Source organism: Rhododendron vialii, chromosome 1a, assembly GCF_030253575.1.
Source record: "Rhododendron vialii isolate Sample 1 chromosome 1a, ASM3025357v1".
Lineage (NCBI taxonomy): Eukaryota > Viridiplantae > Streptophyta > Magnoliopsida > Ericales > Ericaceae > Rhododendron > Rhododendron vialii.
In genome coordinates this window covers 2,351,742-2,367,267 of record NC_080557.1, presented here as the reverse complement: position 1 = coordinate 2,367,267, position 15,526 = coordinate 2,351,742, and the positions used below count along the sequence as shown (strand labels likewise).

The 15,526-nt window shown below is 38.6% G+C and overlaps 1 protein-coding gene and 1 long non-coding RNA gene across 6 annotated transcripts; both read right to left on the bottom strand.

Moving 5' to 3' along the window:
- Positions 1 to 3: 3 nt before the first annotated feature.
- On the bottom strand, positions 4 to 5,024 carry LOC131304328 (uncharacterized). Of its 3 annotated transcripts, none has more exons than XR_009192375.1 (3): positions 3,537 to 5,024; positions 1,673 to 1,946; positions 4 to 890 (listed from the first exon to the last, which is right to left on the bottom strand). It is a non-coding gene; the product is annotated as an uncharacterized LOC131304328 (long non-coding RNA). The 3 variants fall into 3 exon arrangements; XR_009192372.1 differs by having other exon boundaries at positions 3,598 to 5,021; XR_009192374.1 differs by lacking the exon at positions 3,537 to 5,024 and adding an exon at positions 2,879 to 3,488.
- A 3,771-nt stretch (positions 5,025 to 8,795) lies between these two features.
- LOC131304319 (uncharacterized) lies at positions 8,796 to 14,954 on the bottom strand. 3 transcript variants are annotated; one of them, XM_058331535.1, is made up of 6 exons: positions 14,625 to 14,954; positions 11,909 to 12,199; positions 11,654 to 11,827; positions 11,397 to 11,503; positions 10,478 to 10,752; positions 8,796 to 9,657 (listed from the first exon to the last, which is right to left on the bottom strand). In XM_058331535.1, exons 1-6 carry the CDS (start codon positions 14,742 to 14,744, stop codon positions 9,164 to 9,166), a joined length of 1,461 nt encoding a protein of 486 aa, XP_058187518.1. In that variant the 5' UTR covers positions 14,745 to 14,954; the 3' UTR covers positions 8,796 to 9,163. The 3 variants fall into 3 exon arrangements, with proteins under 3 accessions (XP_058187518.1, XP_058187510.1, XP_058187527.1); XM_058331527.1 differs by having other exon boundaries at positions 8,796 to 9,678; positions 14,625 to 14,942; XM_058331544.1 differs by lacking the exon at positions 14,625 to 14,954 and adding an exon at positions 13,356 to 14,059 and having other exon boundaries at positions 8,796 to 9,678.
- Between the last annotated feature and the right edge of the window lie 572 nt (positions 14,955 to 15,526).

Here is a 15,526-nt window from a genome sequence, read left to right as displayed (position 1 = left end):
CACTTTATGGGCTTAAGGATCACAAGTGATAATAATAATACCATTAATGTTAAAAACAATCAACTTATCTGTAGAATGGATCTAGAACACCTATCCTTGTACAAGCAGTTTTAACAGGATTCTTCATCAATACATGTTCTTCGAACCCCAGAAACTCCTCCATGTCCAAATACTGGGTGACAAACAAGAGACTTAGAATCTCAATAGCTCAATTCTCTATACATTTTGAAATGTTAAATACTTCCTCCGTCACATTTTGTCTTTGCATTTTCAGAAATTATTCTCGGAAATATTTGTTGATGTGATTAAAAGTATGATTTTGAAAAATAGAATAACGAAATGAGACTGAAGGAGTAATAAAATCCACTGTCAGCTTAGTTTTCTCCATATTCCAATATGTCGAACAAGAACTTTTGCAGCGATGATATTCGGGGTATATCAAGCAGAAAATCGCCAATCGAATCCTTCCTTGACATACCTAGTCCTTGGTTGCAGCTGGGAAGATCCCCTATTGACTCAGTAACATGGTTCCCTCGAATCTCCATTCCATGATCAACTCCTTCAAGTTGAGTTTCAGCGCCAAACTTCATACTGGGGCCCGCAGTGGGATCCTGAAGGAGGCAGCACAGGGAGTTGACTCTCGACATGAGTTTCTTCTCATCAGATGCTGCTGGACACTGTGTATCAACCCAGAAGGATTTGAGCAATGTTCTCCAGCATGTCCTGACATTCTATTGTTTCCTTAAATCCAGATGCGTTTCCGGAACTCATTCATTCTGGAATTTTGTGTCCAATGTGATTCACAAGATCGCTCGTCGACATAGACTATTGCGCCTGAAGACCGTTTCCTCCACGACTTTCATTACCCTCTATTGCACGCAAATCCATCACTGAAAATCAGATACGGGTAAAAATCCGTCATCAATAGAAACAGTACTTGTGTTAAATTGTTAATGGAAGAGTGCAAATTAGCCTGGCTATGCGGATTACTTTCTTCAAAACCATGAACCTTAAGAACGTGATAGTTTAAACATCAGCATCTAAACAACATGAATATTCCACTCTACCATTGATGAACAATTATAATACATGCAGGCATGCGACTTAGCCACATATCTGGAACTTGTATCATGAACTTGAGGAAATTTAAAATGAACTCGGGAACATTACTAGTTTTTCATTTTTTGCTTGAGAGATTCTTTCTTCAATCTTTGTTCTTTCGTTGTTTATGGGAGGGCTTAGTTATTGTCTTGAGCTGTAACGTATTCCAAAATTGGATAATAAATTATATATCCCATGGTGTAATCCCAACGATAGGAACACAAGTATATGAGAATATAGATGTTGCGTCTCTTTTGCACCTTTTAATGATATTTTACATCTAAAAAAAAGAGTTCATTCAAGACTTTTCAGTCAGATGCAATGGTAAAAACTATTGTCTAAGAAATAGCTCAAAGTAAATACTCACGGATTCACTTTTTTGGCAACACATGTTTTATAGTTTCTACATATGGCTAATACGAAGATAGGTAGGTACTCAGTTTTCTTCCATGACACACAACAGCTAATCATACGTTGGAGTTGGAACTAAATTAATGCCAACCACAAATGCAACATTTAAAAAACTCGAGTTTCAACGAATTAGATAAGAATATAGAGTTCAATTTTGTACCTGAGCTAGGAGAAGGAGCTTGTGGCAACAAATGCTCTGGCACTAAACCAGCAGAATTCTGTCCAATCTTAGAGGAAGATTGAGCTGCTGGGGTTGATTCCATGTCATCCAAGCTGGAGGTGGGAGATCCTTTGGCAGAGGCTTGAACGTCAAAATATGGTGAATCAAGAACCAAATCAGGCTGCTGGCTAACAAGATTGAGACGCTTATCACACTGGATTAATCTCTCATAGTTTTGTTTAACAGGCCTTGTGTGTACTGCAGAAAATGCTACCTACAAAAACCAAAAACACAACTTTCCATCAATTTGAAGTTAAAAAAAACATTCCATCACTTTGATGTTCTGGAAAAAAAACCTTCCCATCACTTTCACAGGTTCAGAGGCTCTGAACCCTAGCTACCAACACAAATCTAAAACCAAAGTTGAGAAAATTTGCAATGCAGAAAAGTGTCTGCAAGGACAGTTTATGCACGGGAAAGAAGATATATTTCAATCAACACCTCACAGGTCCAAGCCCATTCCCAGGAAAAGAAAAAAATCAGCAAAACAAGGGCAACTAGCAGGTATACCACAAGTCAAGTATGATGTATGTGTTCCCTAAAAGAAAGGTGAACATCGAAGCAATAAACAAATTAACCAAAAAAGATGGGAACAAAAAGATAAAAAGCAAAAGCTAAACGGTGAGATCAATATGGCGTTGCGATTATCACGATGAGGAAATACACTTCCTTTCAAATGGATTGAAGACTGGAAACAAAATCTCAAAATGCAACATACGTTAGTGGCGCAGGTAAGCAAAATAAAACGGTTTCGCGGTGCAGGCTTGCTGTATGCATCCAGCTACAAACAGGAAATATGCTCATCATATTATTGAGGATACCACACTCTGGGCACTTGAACTACCAACTCTAAAAACATTACAATAGTGTAACAGTACTAGTGCTTCTTTTTCTTTTTCTTTTTTTTTTTTTTTGGGGGGGGGGGGGGGGGGGGGGGGTAAGGTAAAATTTATTAGAAAACCCACATTACACAATTCAGGGGCATACCCCTGTCAAACAGAATCATATAGACCAGAATCATGCAAAGCTTGAGACTAGAACATCATGAATAAAGGACAAAACGACAACTATCAACAAAATTACATATTGTCAAAAACCCTAACTGGGACATTCCACAAGGAACACAGAGCAATGTTAGATCCTGACTTTTTAATCCTTCTCCAGGAGCTCACACACACTTGGATATCAGTTTTCACCTTGGTTTCCAATTGTTGAACAGTACTCCCATAGCCTTTAAAAATTCTGCAGTTCCTTTCCCCCCAAACATGGCACAGAAGAACAGCCAAAACAACAGTACTTGTGCTTCTCTTTGCTATATCAAAAAGGATAGCTATTGGACTTGAAATCTTGAAGAAAGAGGATCGACGCTAAAACCAAATAACCATCGATAAAGTTCCCACCTTCACCTCACGGTAAAACATTTCTCTACAATGATAATGTGAAATAAAATAAAGAGTTCGAGTCTGTGTAGACAATGTTACACCAAAAAAATGAGAAGGGGCTATCCATGCAACCAACACAGAGAATATATAGAAGCATTCACCTAGTCTCATGAAGGTTACAAATTCACGACAAATAAAAGTTAAATAAGTGCACAAGCAAGGGCACAGTGAGAATTTTCATTCAATGGTGCTGAAACTTAATCTATAAATGTACACGCAACTTTTCACTATTTTCCAGGTGAGGAAAGTTACCATCCGAAGGGCAAAAATGCATATCATAAAGGGGAAAATGACAGGAAAAACTAAAACCACAACAAAGAACTATATTTTTCAAAATTTTAGTGGTGGAATCCAAAATTTACCAAATCACTACGGTCAATTGTACCAACATGGCTCCGCCAAGATAAGCCCACTGCATTTTACCTGTGTATACTGGCTTGTCCATCAGTAAAATCTGCAATTGCCTGCCATAAGGTGTGCTTCTAAGCTGTGGATTGGTCTCCTGTGGCCTAAGTAGCTGCAACAAACAGTACAAGCACATCACCAAAATCTAATATCTCTTCGACTAATTTATCAAAAAGAATTGAAGAGACCAGCACTAGATTGGAAACTCTAGTCTAGCAAGTGCAATGGCACTGGCATACAGGAAGTATTACCTACTGATGCACCACAAGGTTTGAAAATATCAAAAACAGTTTCTTATGCTCAAACACAAAATAAAGGATTCAACAATAGCCAAAGCAATGTAAACAAAGTTAGCCTCTGGCTTAACCAAAAGGTTTACAGTTATGTAAATAGGAGACACAATTACATGCCTATTGACATAACTCTAAAAGCATACGCACAGGCACATGAAAAAAAAAAAAAAAAAAACTCAATTCTCGAAATTCACACTAACAAGCCGTAACAATGTTTACAAAAGATGATCAAATTAATAAGTTTTGACGCCCACGGAAAAGCTATACAGATAAGTGAGGCCAGAAACGTATACAATTGGGATAAAGCTTGAGCTTTTGCACACCTGAAAATGTAAGGTCAGAATCAGTTTGCAAGGATTGACGCCAGCTTGTGAATGGAGATTCACTGAAATATAATATGGAGAGAGAGAGAGAGAGAGAGAGAGAGAGAGAGAGAGAGAGAGAGAGAGAAAGAGAGAGAGAGAGAAATCTTAGGGGCACGACTGGTATCGTACTCGCACTCATTAGACACTCCTTAGAGGGTAGTGGCCGTAGTGCTACCCACTAACCATATCGCTTTTCCTAACTACCAGATCATGTCCCTTTCAAACTAAAGCCTTTAGAGTCAATTTCTATCCCTCCCCTTCTCTTAATTGTTACCACCTGCCGCAGCCATTTCGCTGTTCTTAACTACTGCATCGGCCAATCTACCATAGTAGTGTCCAAACCACCCTAAAATATTCAAACTAAGCATTTTCTTATTTTTCTTTCCCCCAATTTCCCCTTTTTTTCTCTCACTAAACAAACAAAGCTCAGTCTTCACCGAAGTTATCAAGTAACAGTCAAAAAGTAGGTAGAGAGAGAGAGAGAGAACCGATATTGGTGTCTCTAAAGCTTTTGAGAAACCGAAGAGGATCGAACTGCGGGAGATCACGGTGACGGGGTTTCCACCACTGCACTTAACGATATCAAAAACGTTCAATTTGTTAGTCACAAATCCCAATGCAATTCCGGCCCTTGTAGATCTCCTTGATCGGCTCGTAGTATTCTGCGGGTTTGAAGTCGAGGTTTTGGATGGTGTTGAGGGGAGAGAGAGAGAGAGAGAGAGAGAGAGAGAGAGAGAGAGAATGAGGGGTTGTGTTTCGAGTCTCTCATCAGTGAGTACCATGGGACGACGACGGTGGATGCTCCTACCCGGCTAATTAACCAAACGCGTACTTGGTTTTGTAAGTTTATGAGGAAAGCGTGTTTTTCAACCACGCCTTCTAATTTACTGGCCGCGATCTTTTGCTCCTTGTCCTATTTTATGATGAAAGCGTGTTTGTCAATAACGTCGTTCTTTCTGAACGCGAGAGCTTTCTCACAAAACCACGTCGTCCGTACTCATTGGAACTTCGCATATTGAGAAGTCCTTTAAAACGTGTATTAGTCAAATTGTGAGCTCATTTCTATTTATCTCTTCCTTCACAATGTAGATATTTTTAAGAACAAAAACACTGATAAAGATAATTTGAATCGAATTCCATTTGATGTATTGTCGAATGCGATAGAGGTGAATTTGTTTTTGCGAAAATGAATTTGGCCACACTGTATCAAGCCCCTTTTACAAACGACGTAGATAGTGATTATTGAAACGAGGTCGGAAATTCTCTATAGGAACTGCGACCCGAATTCGTGAAATTGTGATCGCATTCCGATTTATCTCGATGATCGAAAGGGTTCATGTTTTAGAGCTCGTCAAGAGGGTAAATCGTGTTGAATATCATATTAATCAAATACTGATTGATGCATAATCAGGGATGATTTATATGAAATTGTTTTTATGAAAATAAATTTGGGCACACTGTATCAAACCCATTTTATCAAAGTACGGACTATAAATTGTTCAGTCCGACGAAGGAACGTCCCCGGCGAAGAGGTCTCTCTTAACCTTCGATCCTTCGCCCCTAACTGTTAACCAGTAAGCTAATTCCAATTTTGTATAGAGTTCTAGAGATTTATATTAGGTTCTTAGAATTGAAATGATTGCACTCTTGGAGAGTAAAGCTTTCACTTTTTGAAGCTCGTTAGAGGTTCAAACCGAGCTCGAATAAGCAACTACTCGGCTCATTTATCACCTCTAGTCCTTTTGAGATCGGCTCTCGTCCCATAAACTAGCTAAGCTTGAACACATTTTTGAAGCTTGCTAAGCTTTCAAACCCAACTTGATCAACCCCTTGCTTGGCTCAATCGGCTCATTGATCACCCCTAATCCTGGTTTTGTCCAAAAAATTTCCTGAAAGTAGCTGTACATGCTCCCCTACTCGGACTTGAAAATTTTTCCATTTCGGAATCAATTAGCGAAAAGCATGCATTCATGAGATGTGTTGACTAAGCCTAAAAGAAATTATGGACAACACTCCTAGTTCTTTGGTTCGTAACTCTAATCATGCAGATTCTGTGATTTGGAGTTTGAATGCTGAAGGGTTTTCCATTGAATCTGCTTGGGAGGCAATCTGCAGAGTGGTCAAGCCTGATGTTCCTTGGTGGAAGGTGATTTGGTTCAAAGCTCATGCCCTAGTTGGGCTATAATCCAGTGGTTGGCTGTTCAAGGCAGACTGTCAACTAAAGATAGACTACAAAGTTGGGGCTTAGTTAATAATGATTTGTGTGCGCTTCGTAATGCTGCTTCTGAAAGTCATTCTCTTATCTTTAATATGTGCCCCTACTCATATTACATCGTGGGGGAACTGCTGCGTCTCTGTGGTTATCCTAGAGGTCTGATAAGGTTGAATCAAGAGGTTCTTTGGGCTAGACATCATATGACTGGGAATGCTTTGCAGCACTCTATGTACAAGTTGGTCTTGGCTGCTTCTCTGTATCATATTTAGCTGGAGCGAAATGCTAGAGTGTTTCAGAACACTCGAAAGGATGCTCTGATGCTTGTGCAGGTGATTAGAGAGCTGATGTGAGGGGCTGTTTGAGTTTGTGGAGAACGGTCAAGAGCAGTGCCAGAAATCAAAGATTATGTGTCCTGTGGAATCTTCCCTCTGCTATGTTCTCACCTACTTGAAGACTGTGTGATCAGTTTGGAGTGTTTGAACAGCCCTGTTGTATTCTTGGGCTGTTGGGTGTTTTTTGTTTAGCATAAGGCTCGTCTTGGTCCTCTCTCTTTTTGAGGGTTATTTTTTGTTTGGAGGTTGCCTTAGGAGTTAGGAGTTTCGTAAGTGCACTGGTTGTTTTGGTTGAGTTTTCTCGGTGTTATAAAATTTTACCTTACCCAAAGAAAAGAAATACCGACAGAAACAAAACATAACTAAGCTAGAACAAGGCTTGTTGCATATTTTTTGTATATAGTGCTCAAATATTCATAAACTTGTATCTATTGTGTCCACCTATAACATCTTAGTATGTCCACATACCTATAACACCTATAACGTCTACCAGAGTGACATGTCATCCTTTTCGGGAGGTGGTGAAATAATTGGTGTGTACTGTTTGTATTATTGGTATGTATTGTTGATGTGTACTGTTTGTATTATTGGTATGTACTGTTTTGTACTGTTTGGATAAGTAGTAGTATTAATGGTCTGTTGTCTTGTAGTATAGATTATTACCAATAGTACATAAGGAATAAATGCTAGCAGAGAAAGTAAAGTGTCATACTATTGACATGATGTAATTTGTATGATAATCTAAGCTGTGAACAGTAAAGTAGTATTATTAGTGTTCTGTGTAATGATTTAAGTTTTCCCTCCTTATGCCTATAAAAGGAGGGTTCTCTCCGTTGCAAAAAATCAAGCCAATGTTTTCCAATATATATCCTGTGTCTTGTTCTCTCTCTTTGATCCTAACCTACTTTGTGTTTGTACCCACTTCGTGTCTGGTTGTCTAATTTTTTTGATCTCCTCTTCCATTCCTGTTGACGATTAAGAGAGTACTTATTTTTATGAAAATAGTTTGGTTATCCCATGAGTGTTTCTTTAGGGCCTGGATGTTCATCAATTGCCTATGGGATATGGTTGAAGAACTTGGACCTTTTCACATTGAGAAAGACGAGGAGACTCTTTATTTGAACCCTTATGCTTGGAACCAAGGTATGTATGCTCCAACGATTTCTCGTTCTCATATATAACAAACTACATGAGTAGTGAATATGATATCTGCTGGCCTGATGAATACTGCATGAGTTCAAGATCCGTAGGTTGAGCAAAAGGTTGGTAAAGGAACTGTGTGCTAAATTCGTGCTCTGAAAGTTGAAGTGGCTTGAGCTTTCAATTGAGCTTTGGTGAAATCTGCGGGAGCTATTCAAATGATAGCATAGATGATATAGTTCTGAAGCTTTCATTTGTAGTTGAGTCAGCTGTCAATGAATTTGGCTCTTTGGCTGCATTACTTGATTTCTTTCACTTGGGCTATTGGCACAAAACTACGAGAAGAGAAAATAAAAGGAAAATGAACAAGGGAAAAAAGGGGTATTTGCTCATTTTCGGGCCCTGTGCCGGGTCGCAAACTTCAATCATAGCAAAAATAATGTTCACCGGATATCTCGTTCCCTACCTTTTCGAGAAATAGTAAATTTATCTGGCAAACTAATGCTAGAGAGATCTTATATCATGGATCGGAGACAACATTTCCAATTTTCCATGCATGAGGACTACCCCTAAGTTATCAGTACTTCAAGCTTATGCTTCCAACAATATATATCAAGCTCGAATTTTTATAGACACAGCTGACACAAATACGAGGGAAGAAGCAAAATGCAAACAGGAAACAAATATTGCAATACAGAGAGACTCGTCGAACCCAAGACCTCTCCCAACCATAGCTTTGATACCATGTTAAGCTACCACTATTCCCAAAAGCTTCTTGTTAGGAAATGGGCCCAACTGGTATCAACTATCTAACATGATTAAGTAAAGATAGGTAGGTAACAAACACCTTATAGGCATTAAGGATCTCAAGTGATGACAATAATAATACTACCATTAATGTTAAGAACAATCAATACTCCGTACAACTTATCAGTAGAAAGGATCTAGAACACCGATCCTTGTACAGGCAGTTTTAACAGGATTCTTCATCAAAACATGTTCTCCGAACCCCAAAAACTCCTCCATGTCCATATACTGGGTGACAAACAAGAGACTCAGAATCCCAATAGCTCGATTCTCTCTACATTTTGAAATGTTAAATACTTCCTCCGTCACATTTTGTCTGCATTTTCAGAAATTCTCCTCGAAATACATTATTTGTTGATATGATTAAAAGTACGATTTTGAAAAGTAGACAGACAAAATGGGACTTAGGGAGTAATAAAAACCACCGTCAGCTTAGTTTTCGCCATCTTCCAATATGTCGAACAAGAACTTTGGCAGCGATGATATCCGGGGTAGATTAAGCAGAAAATCGCCAAACGAGTCCTTCCTCGACATACCCAGTCCCTGGTTGCAGCTGGGAAGATCCCCTATTGACTCAGTAACATGGTTCCCTTGAATCCCCATTCCATTATCAACTCCTTCAACTTGAGTTTCAGCGTCAAACTTCATACTGGGGCCCGCAGTGGGGTCCTGAAGGAGGCAGCACAGGGAGTTGACTCTCGACATGAGTTTCTTCTCATCAGATGCTGCTGGACACTGTGTATCTCCCAGAAGGATCTGAGCAATGTTCTCCAGCATATCCTGACATTCTATTGTTTCCTTAAATCCAGATGCGTTTCCGGAACCCATTCGTTCTGAAATTTTGTGTCCAATGTGATTCACAAGATCGCTCATGGACATAGACTGTTGCGCCAGAAGACCGTTTGCTTGCCGACTTTCATTCCCCTCTATTGCATGCAAATCCATCACTGAAAATTAGATATGGGTAAAAAACAGTCGTCAATAGAAACAGTACTTGTGTTAAACTGTTAATGGAAGAATGCAAATTAGCCTGGCCATGTGGATTACTTTCTTCAGAACCATAAACCTTGAGAACGTGATAGTTCTAAACATCAGAATCTAAACAACATGAATAGTCCACTCCAGCATCGAAGAACAATTATAATACATGCAGGCATGCCACTTAGCCACATACCTGGAACTTGTATCATGAACTTGAGGAAATTTAAAATGTCAACATCAAGATTCTATGGAACTTGGGAACCTAGTTTTTCATTTTCAGCTTGAGAGTTTCTTTCTTCAATCTTCTGTTCTTTTGTTGTTTATGGGAGGGCTTAGTTATTTTCTTGCGCTGTAACATATTCCAAAATCGATTAATAATATACATATCCCTTCGTGTAATCCAAATGATAGGAACACAAGCGTATGAGAATATAGATGTTGCGTACCTTTTGCACCTTTTAATGACATTTTACTTCAACAAAAAGAGTTCATTCAAAACTTTTCAGATGCAATGATAAAAACTATTGTCTAAGGAAATAGCTCAAAGTAAATACTCACAGATTCACTTTTTCGGCAACACATGTTGTTTTATTGTTTGTACATATGGCTAATACGAAGATAGAATAGGTACTCGGTTTTCTTCTATGAAACACTACAGGTAATCATACGTTGGAGTTGGGACTAAATTAATGTCAACCACAAATGTAACATTTAAAAACTCGAGTTTCAACAAATTAGATACGAATATGAAGTTCAATTATGAACCTGAGCTAGGAGAAGGAGCTTGTGGCGACAAATGCTCTGGCACTAAACCAGCAGAATTCTGTCCAATCTTAGAGGAAGATTGAGCTGCTGGGGTTGATTCCACGTCATTGAAGCTGGAGGTGGGAGATCCTTTGGCAGAGGCTTGAATGTCAAAATATGGTGAATCAAGAACCAAATCAGGCTGCTGGCTAACAAGATTGAGACGCTTATCACACTGGATTAATCTCTCATAGTGTTTGTTTAACAGGCCTTCTGTGCACTGCAGAAAATGCTGCCTTCAAAAACCAAAGAAGCAACTTTCCATCAATTTGATGTTAAAAAAAACATTCCATCGCTTTGATGTTTGGAAAAAAGAAAAAAAACTTTTCCCATCACTTTCACAGCTTCAGAGGCTCTGAACCCTAGCTACCAACACAAATCTAAAACAACAGTCGAGAAAGTTTGCATTACAGAAAAGTGTCTGCAAGGAAAGTTTACACAGGAAAGAAGATATATTTCAATCAACACCTCTGTAGATGATCTTACACCGAAAAAATGAGAAGGAGAAAGGGCTATCCATGCAACCAACACAGAATATATAGTAGCATTCACCTAGTCTCATGAAGGTAGAATTTTCATTTAAAGGTGGTGAAACTTAATCTATTAAACGTACACACAACTTTTCCCTATTTTCCAGGAGGAAAATTACCATCTGAACAGGGCAAAATTGCGTATCATAAAGGGGAAAATAACAGAAAAAACTACAATCACAACTAAGAACTTCTTCAAAATTTTAGGGGAGGAAATCCATGATTTACAATTTGTTAGGAACAATTCTGTGAAACTCTCTAAAATCACATGTAACAATCCAAAATTTACCAAATCAGTTCGGTCAATTGAACCAACATGGCTCCACCAAGATAAGCCCACTGAATTTTACCTGTGTGTACTGGCTTGTCCATCAGTAAAATCTGCAATTGCCTGCCATAAGGTGTGCTTTCTAGGCTGTGGATTGGTCTCCTTGAAGAAAAGGGGTGGCCTAAGTAGCTGCAACAAACAAGAAATGAACAGTGTCCATGATAACAATTTCAGGAAAAGAACAATATTTTGAAGCAATATAAAACACAATATGACTACCCTGATAGCAAATTTCCAGCGCATTGAACATATGAACATAACATAAATATAATGCATTACCGTCAAAGTCAAAGTTCCAGGTCCATCATCACATAAGTTAGCCTTCATAGCCTTGATATCTGACCATTGGATCTCTATTTTACTCTTCAGACCTCCGTCAAGGATTTCCCAGACAATTTTATGTTTGGCAAAGTAGCATTTTGCTACCAAATCACCCTCATACTTGGAAACATACTGCCAACCAGATATAATTTCAGCCATATGCAGAAAATGTCAAATATATACAAAAAATAGTAGATACAGAGTTGCATATACCTCCCAGTTTCCAATCCTTAGAAGCAAAGCTGGAAAATTTGTGGCCTTTAGCTTGTCAAAATTTGCAGCCTTTAGCTTGTCGTTACTAGTTGAAGCAGTGGTGCCCTTGAAGTCCTTATCTGTCAAATTATGATTTGCACTTACAGTAGAAGGACTACTTTGGGAGAGCCTCATTTGTATCAAATCCAACAACGAGGGGCTTTTCCTCAGACGCAAGCCCAAAGGACTTGGCTCATCAAGCGGATTGTATTGCGTAGCTGGGACTGGAAACTCATTATTTCCAGTGTTCCACTGCTCATTGAAAGAAAATGTCATGTAAGAGAACCATATCCATTGCAACACATGAAAGTAACAGACAAATGTTGACCTTTACAAACTTATAAAGGCAATAACAAAAATCAATACAAACAAGAAAACTTAAAGCTGAATAAATTAGATGGTAGCCGAGTTTAAAACCTGGTTCTAATGGGAAATCACATCAATAAATGTTCACTTTGGCATTCGGTACAATTATGCAGTGCTACTCATTCAATGCTCAAAAAGTTCACTGGTTTATTCCAATTTCATGAAGTAAACAGCCCCTCAATCTCTTGACCACTGAAATCCATATATTTACCATTTTCCCACTCGATGACTTCAATTTTCTTTTTCAACACTTAAGCAATAATCCTCCATCTTTCTCTGCTTGCACAGTAGGTAAGTCTATATACACAAAAATCAACTCCCGTCATCAGTAATCAATTTGCATCCATGATCCTACCCCTACTACAGCTATTTAATTTTTGGCAGAAATTATGACATATAAAAATTATCCACAATTGTGAGGCCAGCTTAAGTAGAGGTCACAATCAAGACCAGAAAAAAAAAAAAAAAAACACAAGCAATAGCAATGACATATCTAAATCAGGACCTGACATGCCAGCTCTTTATTTCCTTTTCTGACCCCTAAATACCAAATTGTAAAGAACAATACCATGAACACATCCAAGTTTACATTCATTTTTACATCCTCTCCCATAGGTGTTGGTGGGACCCACAATACTATCTAGAGGGTCTCACCATCACTGGTGAGAGAAGATGTGAAAATGAATGTGTGCCTGGCGTTTTTGAATTGTAAATGCCCTTTCACAGCTTCCTTGACAACCCGTCTAAGTGGCGGATTCAGCATGTAGGATTAGACCCAAGCTCTAAAAGGAACCCCCTCCATCATCAGTTCTTCACATATACAGTAAATATCACTAGCGGTTGGCCTGGAGCCTAAGATTTAAGGGTTTGCTCCCTCCTAGGCCTCAGATTCGAATGTGCCATCAAATTTTGTGGGGCCAATCCAAAAGGGGCTTTGCCCCGGCTTTGAAAGTCCATACTAGTGGACGGTGGATCTGATTATCGGAAAATAATCAAGGTACGTGTAAGCTGACCCGCACACCCGGAGTTTTTAAAAAAATACCTGAATGAGCGTATGATCTTTCTTGGCTTCTTTCCAACGCAACACAATCGTACGAGGTCACAATTCACCCAAGGCGGATCATCCACAACACAAACCATAAACCTTGACAACATGGAACTAGTTGCCTAACCGCCTGACCCTCCATTGATTTCTACAGAAACGAACATGTGTTTGGCAGCGTAGAATCTGCACCTTGGGTTTGGAACTGGGATTGTTATAATACCAAATTAGATAAACTGGGAAGTTGGTTTTGCCTACTCTAAAAGAATTCCCAAAACCGGCAAGAGGTTCAAAAAATTAAAAAGACACACACAACTTCCAAATGACCCAACTCTGGAAACCTTTATCAAATCTAATTTGAATTGTTTAACATTTGCTGTTTCTCTCATCGAGAACTCCAGAAAAGATCCAAACTTTCACCAAAAATTGAAAAGAAAAAAAAAAAACACCAAAAACCTCAATTTCAAAAAAGGCTGGCTTCTTAGCTACCCAAAACTCAACCCCTAAAACCTCCCGTCCTATACTCACAATCATCTTGCCCCTTCTAATCATCAATTGGTTAACCATGTCACAAATTCAAAAATTCTCAATTATTCCCCAACTTTCCCACAAACTAAACAGAAGATTTTAATTCGATAAAACGAAAACAGTCAAACCTCGTGTCAAGAAAAAATGCAAAAATATAAAATATAAAACGACACCTGATTTTTAAATGACCCCCTATTCTGGTAAAACCGTATCCAAATTTAATTCGTACTTCCAACATTTGACATTTCCCGTAACTCTCCACCGGAAAAGATCCAATTTTTCACCCAAAAATAGAAAAAAAAATCACCAAAACAACCTCAATTCCAAAAAAGAAGGCTGGCTTTTTAGCTAAACTCAACCCCTAAAACCTCCTGTCCTAAGTCACTTAATCCTTCAAAATGGTATTTGGGATTTTGGATTCTCTCTCAGCGACGGTCCCCAATAAATTCTCTCAATCATTACTCTCTCTATCTCTCTCCATTCATTACCCAAAATCCAAAATCCAAATACCAAAACGAACAAGCTCCTAATCCTTTTTTAAAGACGCTTTCACGCTCACGGTCCCGGTCCCGGTCCCGCACCACCCGCATTGCCCATTCTAATACTCACAAGTCACAAGCAGTCAAGCACGTTGCCCATCCGAATGAAAAATTAAAAAACTCGTTATCATTTCAATTTGTTACATTATTCCCACAAACCAAAAATTTTCAAATTACACAAAAAGAGAACAGTAAAAAAAACCTGATTGAATTGCGTGGACGCCTTGGATCGCTTGTGGAGCGACCCGTACTCTTCCTCCAATGGATCCTCGACCTCCAACTTCGCCGGGTCCACCCGACCCGGCCCCACAAGGTGAACCATCGGGTTTGGAAAAAAATGGAATTCGAATTCCCAAACCACCGAAAAAGAGAATCGAAAAACGACGAGGATTTTCTCTCTGGTTTCTGCTTGGGAAATCGGAACGGAATTGCAAACCCTAGAATCCGGCCTAGGGTTTGACTTGGCGAGGGGTTTGCTGCGGAGTTTTCGAAGAGAGAGAGAGAGAGATATGCAGAGAATCTGAAAGCCCTTGGAAAGTATTTTAACGGATTTAACAGTTGTCAAAGGATGACGTGGTGAGAGATTTGGTTGGGTGTCAAGTGACTATAGTGCCCTTTTATTACTGGACCAGCTAGAAGTCATGGTGGTTGGATTTATAATTGCCTTGATTAGGAAATTGATTTTCACGCTCTCTTTATGTCTAAGTGTACTATATTTTTTTGTCTTCATTCTTATAAAATTACAAAATTATCCTTCATACATTTTTCCTTCATACATGGAAAGGGTAATTACGTAATTTCACATCACTACAAAAAAAAATAGTGCATTTGGATAAAAGGGAGGTGTGAAAAATAATTCCTTTTTTAATACTCCATCTGTCCGCCTTTGTTGGTTCATTTTAGAGATTCTTGTCATTTTAAAATTATTTTATAATTTTATAATTTTAAAAACTTAAAATAATAAAATTAATTGAAATCTATCAAATAAGATCTTCATGACATATTTTTAAGAGTCCGTGTTGAAAGATATAAACTATTGCGAGTGGCAGAGACTCTAAAAAAATGAAATCGAGAGTACAGTGGATTATTGATTCATGTCTTATT

What these genes read in the sequence shown, in the direction of transcription:
- LOC131304319 (XM_058331527.1), bottom strand. Translation starts at nt 14,744, where the DNA reads ATGGTTCACCTTGTGGGGCCGGGTCGGGTGGACCCGGCGAAGTTGGAG. An exon ending in CTGGAACTTTGACTTTGACG is followed by an intron (nt 11,504 to 11,653) that starts GTAATGCATTAT and finishes TGTTTGTTGCAG; the next exon opens with CTACTTAGGCCACCCCTTTT. An exon ending in AGCTCCTTCTCCTAGCTCAG is followed by an intron (nt 9,679 to 10,477) that starts GTTCATAATTGA and finishes TCTAATTTTCAG; the next exon opens with TGATGGATTTGCATGCAATA.